Source organism: Falco cherrug, chromosome 1 (assembly GCF_023634085.1).
Source record: "Falco cherrug isolate bFalChe1 chromosome 1, bFalChe1.pri, whole genome shotgun sequence".
Lineage (NCBI taxonomy): Eukaryota > Metazoa > Chordata > Aves > Falconiformes > Falconidae > Falco > Falco cherrug.
Window position 1 is genome coordinate 119,526,090 of NC_073697.1, and position 9,226 is coordinate 119,535,315.

At 50.7% G+C, this 9,226-nt stretch overlaps 1 protein-coding gene across 2 annotated transcripts; it reads right to left on the minus strand.

Moving 5' to 3' along the window:
- Positions 1 to 2,359: 2,359 nt before the first annotated feature.
- CDK3 (cyclin dependent kinase 3) lies at positions 2,360 to 9,216 on the minus strand. Of its 2 annotated transcripts, XM_055724087.1 has the most exons (8): positions 7,270 to 9,216; positions 6,367 to 6,444; positions 5,864 to 5,984; positions 5,162 to 5,332; positions 4,622 to 4,732; positions 4,259 to 4,260; positions 3,669 to 3,864; positions 2,360 to 3,271 (listed from the first exon to the last, which is right to left on the minus strand). In XM_055724087.1, the coding sequence occupies exons 1-8, from the start codon at positions 7,395 to 7,397 to the stop codon at positions 3,146 to 3,148; spliced, it is 933 nt and encodes a 310-aa protein (XP_055580062.1). In that variant the 5' UTR covers positions 7,398 to 9,216; the 3' UTR covers positions 2,360 to 3,145. The 2 variants fall into 2 exon arrangements, with proteins under 2 accessions (XP_055580062.1, XP_005447401.1); XM_005447344.4 differs by lacking the exon at positions 4,259 to 4,260 and having other exon boundaries at positions 3,669 to 3,872; positions 4,631 to 4,732.
- Between the last annotated feature and the right edge of the window lie 10 nt (positions 9,217 to 9,226).

Consider the following 9,226-nt stretch of genomic DNA (forward strand, 5'->3'; position numbering starts at 1 on the left):
AGCAGCAAGGGATGGACCAGAGGACACATCAGGAGAGAAACTCTGACCTGGCCTCCTGCCAGGGCAAGCCCAACAGCCCTTGGAGCACAGGAACGTGGCCAGGTGAGGATAACATCCCAGTGCAATCAAGGAGCCCTGGACCAGTGAGAATCCCAGCGGGTCTTCAGGTCCCAGCTCTTCAAAGCTGCTGGGAGCAGCCTTGCTGTGCTTTGGCTCTGCTCCCCTTGGCTGGCTGAAAGCAGGCAGGATCCATCAGGAGCGGGGCTGTTGCCTCCTCTGCAGCTCAGCCCTGCCCAGCAGGTGAGTTTGCTGCCAGCCTTCCCCTTGCCCAGCCCCGTGGGGTTCTCCTCCCACCTGCTCCCCTTGCAAACGAGATAAACCCCTGCTTGTTTTTAAAGCAGCGCAGTGTTCGCATGGTGACTCTTTCCTGAAGTGCTGATTAAATGGTTTGGGGGAATGCTCTGTAACTAAGGGACTTGGAGTTCTGGTAATTAGGCAGTCAGTTAATAATTTTGAATAAAGTGCTCTCTAACTGCATGGTGGGAGGTATTTACCTAGGGCTGGGTGAAGGCGTTAGGAGGCGATGAGGCAGTCTAGCTGGCTGAGCAGTCTCCCTTTGAAGGCTGGCCTGCTTTTTGTTTCTGAAAAAAACCCAACCCCAAACCCAACAACAAAAAACCCACTAAAAATCCTTTTCTTTGCTGTCAAGTGGGTCCTTATCTGCAGAAAACAGCTCATATGGTGTCTTCCTGATGTGCTCTTAGGAAGCACCACACAGCCACGGGGCTTCCCCAGAGCCTGGCAGGGTTGTGAGTTGCTCAGGAGCCAGGTAGTGCTTTTCCTCCCTTCCCGGGCGCAGGGCGATGGCACTGCAGCTTGGCTTTCCCAGAGCAGTTATTTCGACATAGCTGTTGTTGGTTCCCTTTGCTGGCAGTGGGGTTGGGTCATAAATGTTTGAAATTCAGCCTGTTGCTTCATTTAGTTGGGCGAGATGAGCTGTAGTAATTTTATTCATGTTTCTGGACTGGATGAATGTCCTTGGTATTTATTTCTTAATGCAGATAGCTTAAAAAAAACCAAACCAAACAACAAGCAGCTCTTCTGCAAACGGCTTGTTTGGTACAACACAAGCATTTGTTTGCACAGAGCAAACAATGGAGCATTGTCTGTACAAAATGAATTTACTTTAAAACATGTATGCAAAGGCAGGGAAATGATTCCTATAGCAGAATTAATCCAGGTGTCACAAATGTGCCCCTGTGAGCTGGGTGTTATCACAGAGAGGCCATGAGATGCTGCAGGTGCACATCAGGGCTTCGGTTTTCCCATTGTACGGCTCTTGAAGCTGCCATGTGAGCCCAGCTGCTTGCTCTCCCCTGCTCAATCAGAAAACCATCCCTCCCAAACATGAGCAAGTCGGCTTTTTCCAGGCAGCCACTCCAGCATGATTCCCAAGAACAGCTTCACAAGCAAAGCAACCCGCATCCGCCCTGAAAAAACTAATTTGTGCAAATTGCAGAGGCAAGCGAGCTCCCCAGGTCCTGGTGGCTTCTAACCCTCCAGGGGAAGTACAGCCAGGCAGTGTGGCAGGGCCCAGAGGGAGGTGAGCAACAGGTCCCAGGGTTTCACTGTCGGGGATCTGTCAGGAGCTGCGGCTGCTACAATATGGATGACAAAGGTCTTTTTGATGTCATGAGCTAAGCAGAGCCACCTGCCGCCTTGTGTTGGGTAGGAGAAGGAACGAATGATGGAGGAAGCCAAAGAGCAACAGAGCTTGGCTTTAGACAGGCAGGGTTTGGGCTGAGAGGGGCTTTTTCGGGAGGCGTTCTAAAGATTTCTCTCCCCCGTGCAAATTCTCTGCTGTCTAGTAGGTGGGGAGGGAGGTTTACACTACAGCCGTGTGTACAGCCGCTGCTCTCTTCTACTGCATTGTTTATCTTTCATGGAACTGTAGGAATGCAGTAGATTTTGAAAGCTGTCACCTTGTGCTGATTTCAGTTCTTAGGATTGCAGTTATTAGGAGGGAACATGTGCACTTGCACGAAAAACAAGAGTGCAGAAGTTTGGCTTCCCTAAGTTAAAAATCTGTGTTTTGAGTATTTAAGTAAGTAGAACTGAACTGGTCTGTGGCAACCTCTGATGGAATGCAAGCCCATTTCCCCATACGGAGACAGCACTGGGCTGCAGAACCATCAGCATCTGCCAAGGATTTGGGCTGGAAAGGGTAAAAGAAAGAGTGCAGGAGATGAGGAAAGGAGAAATGCTCCGTGGAAAAAAAGGACCAGCCAGACTAGCCTGTGCCACTAGCCTGATGGGCCGTGCCAAACAACAAACACTGAAGTTTCTGAACAAATGAAAAGCCTTTATTTTTTTCTGTACTGAAAGAAAAAAAAATTATGTCAAAACCACGCCAAAAGTTAGTGACAATTCTCCAAACATTTGAACAGCAAAAACATTTCCAAGACAAGAAAGTGAAGGAAACAGCGTTACGTCTGGACCTATGACAGAAAGCCAGAGTTTCAGCTGTTAGCCACTTCCAGCCGCGTGCAGCAAGTGCTTTATGCTAATTGAACCTTTTGGCTTCTTGGTCCTAGTTAAAGCACAAATTAAGACACCTGACAGTGCTCTTCAGCTTGTGAAACAGCAGAACGTCAGCTCTGTAAAACAGCTCAGATTAAAGAACTCGTTTAGTGCTGACAAGCCCGGTCTTTGTTAACAGCAGCAAAGAGCTGAGCAGCGAAGTGCTACCATACCCAAAGTGGAGCTCCAGCACGCCCTGGCGTCAGAAACTGCCACCGACAGACCCGGGGATGCTCCGGTCTGTCAGACAGACGTCACTGTGTGTCACCTTATCTTACCGACTAACGCAAGAACAAACATCTGAAGGATGCTCTCATCTACATTTCAGTTTTATGCTGAAAACTGCCTCCCACCCTTTTGCACATAACCTCTTCAAAACAGCTCTACTGGCTGTAGCCCAGACAAACTTGCCCCCAGCAACAGGCCGAGTCTCTAAACACAAGAATGTCCCCCTCCAGGCTCTGCAGAAGTGACCCTGGGTTCCAGCCAGCCCGCTGCTAAATGCCCCAAACCAGGTCTGCATTGCTACCCGGAGCTGCAAGTGCGTGGGGAGGCCTGTGTCTTCTCATCTGCGGTGTTTCTGCAGCGCACGTCGCTCTTCAGGACTCTGAGGGCTTCTCCAGGAGAAGTACTGGTGATTGAGGGCTGTCTTGGCCGAGATGCGCCTGCTGGGATCATACAGGAGCAATTGCTGTGAGAGGAAAACCACAGCAGATTTAGGATTTTAAAAACCAAATGATCGATTCCATCTGCACGTAGCTGGGCCCAGACGCTCGCGTTCATCCTGCTTTCAGCTCTCTGGGCTTTGGGAGTAACCCACGGTTGAAGTTACTGTGGGGATTATGGTAGAAGGCTTTCTTGACCCTTGATGCAGTGGTTTCCTAGAGGAACCCACAACGACAGCCCTGCTTCAGAGTCAGGACTGAGCCCTACTCAATGATTCGGTGTTTTTTACAGTTGCAGAGATTAACATCAGAGCCAGATTAGCTAACCCACTTCCAGGTAGGTCAGTCCCAAATATCCCTATTATTTGCCCCGTTTGAAATGGTCCTGTCTGTTCCCAGGTCTTGTTCTGAGTCCTCACTCACCATCAGCAAGTCTCTACCATCTCGATCTAAGTTGGGAATAATTTCCTTCAGCTCTTTCCTTGCCCATCGGGGAAAGTCCCCCTTGTAGTCAGGCAGCTGGGTCACTCCAGGCCAGGTCGCTTCAGTGGGAGTGCCCAGGGTGCGAAAGATCTGGAAGAGCTGATCAATCTCAGAGTCCCCTGGAAACAGGGCCTTCCTGGTCACCTGCGGGGGGGGGGGAAAAGTGCCAGTTCCCACCTTTCCATCAGCTGCGTGCCTCAGTTCCCACTGCAAGCAACCCCTTGCTCCGGCAGATGCAAGCAACTGCACAGACCTTACAATGCAGTGGTTCTGCCAGGCAGTGACTGGGAAAGTCACAGGTGTCTGACTGCTTGTCTCCAGCTCCTCTCCATGGATCCATGCTCCCCTGAGGCTGTCCCTCTTTCAGCCAGTCTCTTATCCCCCTTTGTCTCCAGTTTCCTAACAGCCACTCTTGCCAGCTAGTTCCCCCCCTGCCTACTTGCCCAAGCTCTGCTGATCTGCAGTTTGGGGGCTTTGGGAACTAGGCATAGCGCAGGGATAACAAGAGCTTTTCAAAGTCGAGTATGGACCCCTAGGAGATCCACTTTGCCATGTTGAGAGAGTCCTCATTCTCTACAGCCCACTATAAGACATCAGCAAGAGTCATCTCCTCCCGGGATCAAAATGCTGCAGCAACAAGACTGAAGTTTCCCCATCTGCAAGAAGAGGCATCACATTCCCATGCACCTGGAGCTGCAGCCAGACTACAGAGGCTTCTTTGCCTTCCACCAGGCCCCTGAGGGTGGCAGATTTCCTTCTGAGGCTGCAGCTTAGGATCAGCTAACCAGCACGGGGTGGGACCACAGTATCACAGATGTTCTGCGTCTTGTCCCTCCTTCCCCACTTCCCATTGCAGATCCATCCTCCCTGCTCATTAAAAAGATTGTTTAAACCCATTCTACCATTTCTGCAAAGATGCAGCCGATGCTCCAGATATCCACAGCGGTCGAGTAGTATTTGCATCCCAACAGTATTTCAGGGGCTCTGTACCACAGAGTCACCACCTGGTAAGGAACCAACAAACGAGATTTGTCATTTCCCTGGGTGAAACCAGAGGCATGGGATCCTCTCTTCTTAGCTGTAATGCAGTGACTGTACAAATCAAGAGTGTGTCAAGGCCATGCTGAATTAGCAGATGCCTTAGTAACAGCAAGATTGGGATTAACAGATCGTTCTTCAACAGAACACTCTGGAACAAATAAATATACCCTATGCAAAGAAGGTGGGAACCCAGCTTGCAGGCAGGCTAGGGTAAAAGCAGTCAGCACACTTTGTGGGGACATGAGGTAACTTGTTAGCTGGGGATTAGGTTAAGAGCACATGACTGGGCACAGCTGTGCCCAGTTATGAATGAGTAACTTGTCATGTTGCTGTTGTTCACCCACTATGGATTGTGTACCCCGCTCTCAGGTGGTAGGGAGCCTCAACAATACCTCATGAGTGTATGTCCGTAGGGGGACTCCAAAAGCTCTTGCCAGTCCAAAATCAGCCAGCTTAATTGCTCCTGCATTGTTAATGAGCAAGTTCTGCGGCTTCAAGTCCCTGTGGATGACTCTGTGCGAGTGGAGGAAGCTCACACCCTGCAGCAGCTGGAAAAGGTAGTTCTAAGGAGAGAAAAGATTTCAGACAAGACCATGATGAAACCACTCTGAAAGCTGAACCGTGTGAACCAACACACTTCACATCATTTATAGACCTGAATAGGAAAAAAGACCTTGCTATAATGCAACGCCAGGCTTGTGGGACACTAGAGATGCACAGTAACTTTCTCCCACCCTACATGGGGACAGAGAGACTCCAATCCAACCATTGGCAGTCCCTTCTACCCATCCATTACTCCATACAAAGGCAATTAGCAATAGATCCCTCAGTTGTCCTCTTCATAGCAATTTGTTCTGCAGTGAGATGGGCTGGAGAGCCTGGAAACAGCTGGGAAATAAACGCGCTGAGCAATAGTGCCACGAGGGTTTCCCAGCTGAAGTGTTTGAGAACTGAGGTTGAATGCCTCCAGCCAAGGATGAATCTCTTCCAGACATAGTCTGGGTAAGAGCAGCTCGGTGCTGGCACTGCCCAGCAGACGGCAGCAAGAACACATGCTCTCTGCCTTGTCTGTTAGCACTCCTTCCACACTGTACCTTGATCAAGCTTAAAGGAAGCTCTCCAGTTCGGGATGAGTCCATATATTTCTTCAGGTCCTGACTCAGATACTCAAACACCAGATAGAGCTTCTTCTGGCTGTGTATGACATCCAGGAGCCTGTAAAAGAAATGCAAATGCTCCCTTCAGTACCTTTCAGCACCTTCTCCAGACCTTTGCAAATACACAAACATCCCTCCTCCCACAGCTGCCTCTGCTCTTCAAGTCCTTTGGAGCAGAGGCAGGCAGATATAAATAAGTAGCAAATAGTATGGGGCAGCATCATCTTGGACCAGCTTGTGTTGCTGGAGTGAAGTGGCAGTGCTGTGAGTTATTGCTGTGAACCAGGGAAATGCAAGTGATTCCTGCATTTTTCTGTTTATTTTGCTTCTGTCTGTGCAGTCAGGGGAAGACAGGAAAACCTCTCTTGCTGCCTGTACTCAGAGCTCCCCATGCAGAAGCCCATCAATGAGCTTGTGTGGACGATTCGTCCAGGTCTTACCTGACTATGTTGGGGTGCTTCAGCTCCTTCAGCAGTGAGATTTCTCGGATCGTGGTGCTGGGGACGCCCTCCATCTCCCTGCAGCAGAGATGGGCTGTGTGGTACCCCATTCCCCAGTGGGATCCCACAGCCTATCGAGGCCCTGTGCCCCTTGTCTCTTCCATGGTACCCCATCACCTGAGGGAATCTCATACCAGGCACTCTGAGTCTGGGACGGAGCCGTGCGTGAGGCTGGGGTGGGGCAGAGGGAAATGGAGGCACAGGGAAGGAGAGGGAGTGACCTAGAAGTGCAAGCTCTTGGGCAGAGCTTGTTTGGGAGCACCTGAAGGTACATTTGAAGAAACAACAACGGTTTAAATGCCCAAGCCTTGCTTTTTGGATGTGTGGGGACATGAAAGCTCTTTGCCCCTCAGGCACCCACCTCCATCACCCCGAGGGGCCACCACCATGGGGTGCAGTCCCACCACCATGGCCCCTGGTCCACACCAGCAGTGCTCATCAACAAAAGAGCCCAGGGCCGACCCAGAGGATCAGTAACGAGCTTTCATCTCCTCAGTCCCCAGCCTGGAGGGGTTGAAGTCAACCCTGATGGGAGGCTGAGCCTCACCAGGCACCGGCACCACAGCCCTGGGGCACAGGCCACCTCCCAAAATGGTGGCCGCTTCCCCCTGCCCTGCGCCACCATGGAACCAGGGCCAGGTAGCACTGGGCCAGGCCCTAGCTGCTTGCAGGAGCTGGTAGAAATACTTTTTCCCCTCACATCAGGCTTTTTTGAGCCTCTAGCGCCGTTTTGGATGCTGGGCTGGGCTCAGGGCCCTCCTGCTCAGTCCCATGGCAGGCTGGGTGGGCACTGGGCTAGGCCAGGCCATGGTGGCCCCAGGGCCACGGCTCTGCCCTACTCACGAGTCCAAGCGGATCTTCTTGAGGGCCACCAGCTGCCCTGTGCGCTTGTTGCGAGCCTTGTACACCACGCCATAGGTGCCCTCCCCGATCTTGTCCACCTTCTGAAACACCTCCTGCAAGGTGTCCATGCCGCTGCCTCAGCCTGCCGATGGCAGCAAGGGTGGCTGGCACCGCTTTCTGAGGAGAAAAAATGAAGGGGGGGCGGGGAAGCCAAATGCACGGAAAGTGTTTGCTCTCCCCGTGTGTCCCCTGAGCTGCTTTTGGGGTCTGGGTCCCCCTTTGCTGCTCCCTCAGCTTAGGGACCTGCCTTGAACTGAGGCAGCTGGGGGTGTCTGGGGGCGGCTGGGGGTCTAAAGAGCCAAACACACCACGCACCAGCTGCCCAGGGCTGGTGGCTCTGGGGCCTGGGCTGTGTGATGTGCTGGCTGAGGCAAAAATTGAGCAAAATGGATGTAAAGAGGCACTTTGGGCCTGCAGGAAAGGCAGAGGGGCTGCACAGGGCCAAGGGAAGCTCTCTGGCTATTTCTGCAGTGCCTGGCATCAGGGGACATGGTGCATAATTAGGGCTCCCTGGGACACGCTCAGGTCAAACACACAGCAAAAATGTCTTTTTATTTTCCTTTTTTTTTTTTTAGGTTGGTTTTGGTTTGTTGGTTTTGGTTCGAGTCTTGTGCAATTGTGCCTTGAACCTCCTTTCTGTAGGCTGCACCGCTTGGTCAGCCTTTTGGAAGATGTCCTTGGAAGGGATTAATCATTGACTTGACAGCTGACAGCAGACAAGATTAAAATAATATTATGCACTGTGGTACCAGGAAAGGTAGAGCCACAGGGACTGTCTTCTGGAGGGCTTGGGGACTCCATGTTTCTGGGTGGGCACAGCAGGACATGGCAGCCCACTGACTATGTGGGTCCACGGTGCAGACCCCAACTTTTAAGTGACCTAAAAAGGAATGAGCTCATTGCTGAGCCAGTGGCTCAAAACCTTTTTAAAATTGATCCTGATTTTGCTGATTTGAAAGAACCAAAGAGTAGTTGCTCTGTGGCTGAAGAGGGATCCACACAGCCACGGCAGACTCCTGTGTGGGTTCTCCAGTGGCTTGTGAAGTTGAGTTTGCACTCACATCTCCATCTGGAGTCATTGCCAAATTTGCCCTCTTCTTCCTGGCTGGTTGGGTTTGTGGTTTTTTTTTCATAACACTTGTAGGAACCTGGTATTTTGGATATTCCTAGTCCTGGTATCTTGGATATTCCCAGTCCTGGCATCTTGGATATTCCCAACTCTCTGGCAAGCTTGGCCATTTGGATAAAATTGAAGCGTGGGAAGGAAGGTAGAACAGACAGCAGATGAGGTGTAAACATAAACACATTACGACAGACTCATCATTGCCTCTTACAAAACCAGGTTAAAATCTTGCCTCTTGAGATCATGTTTTTGGACTTGGGTTGAACAGAGAGTGTGCCAAGGCAGGGCTTTTGGATCTCTGTCACTGCGTGAAGAAAAACATAACTGCGATTAAAGATTATAGCAAGCACTGTAACTACTGAGCCATCTCAGCCCCTCGAATCAAGCCTCTTGGTAACAGGGGACTTTGCCAATACCTGTTGCATTTCGATCTGCTGCTGTGCATTGTATGGCTTCAGTCCTTATTTTCTGAACATTTCACCAGAAAATCTGAGCCAAAAGCAGAAAAGGCTGTAGACGGCTGAATTCTCCCGCAAACCACAGTCCCAGTTCATTCCACATCCAGGGATTCCTGCAGCACAGGAGCCTTCTCTCTCTTGCACTAACATTTTATTCTCACCTCACATTAGTGATTTTTTTGTCTTTTTGTTGATGGTTTAATTCTGCTAGGTGGGCCTGGCACCATGTTCTTAAACCAGAGTGGCTCTGATGTAACTTCATCTCCTCTTCTTGTAACTTTTTCAAAGCCTAACACTTCCTTACGCACTCCGTGCT

Bases quoted from the DNA above. Each gene is read 5' to 3' on its own strand.
- CDK3 (XM_055724087.1), bottom strand. From the start codon at position 7,397: ATGGACACCTTGCAGGAGGTGTTTCAGAAGGTGGACAAGATCGGGGAG. The intron at 5,333-5,863 runs GTACAGTGTGGA...TTCTCTCCTTAG, and splicing joins TTCCTTTAAGCTTGATCAAG to AACTACCTTTTCCAGCTGCT. The intron at 4,733-5,161 runs GTATTGTTGAGG...GTTCCTTACCAG, and splicing joins TACGGACATACACTCATGAG to GTGGTGACTCTGTGGTACAG.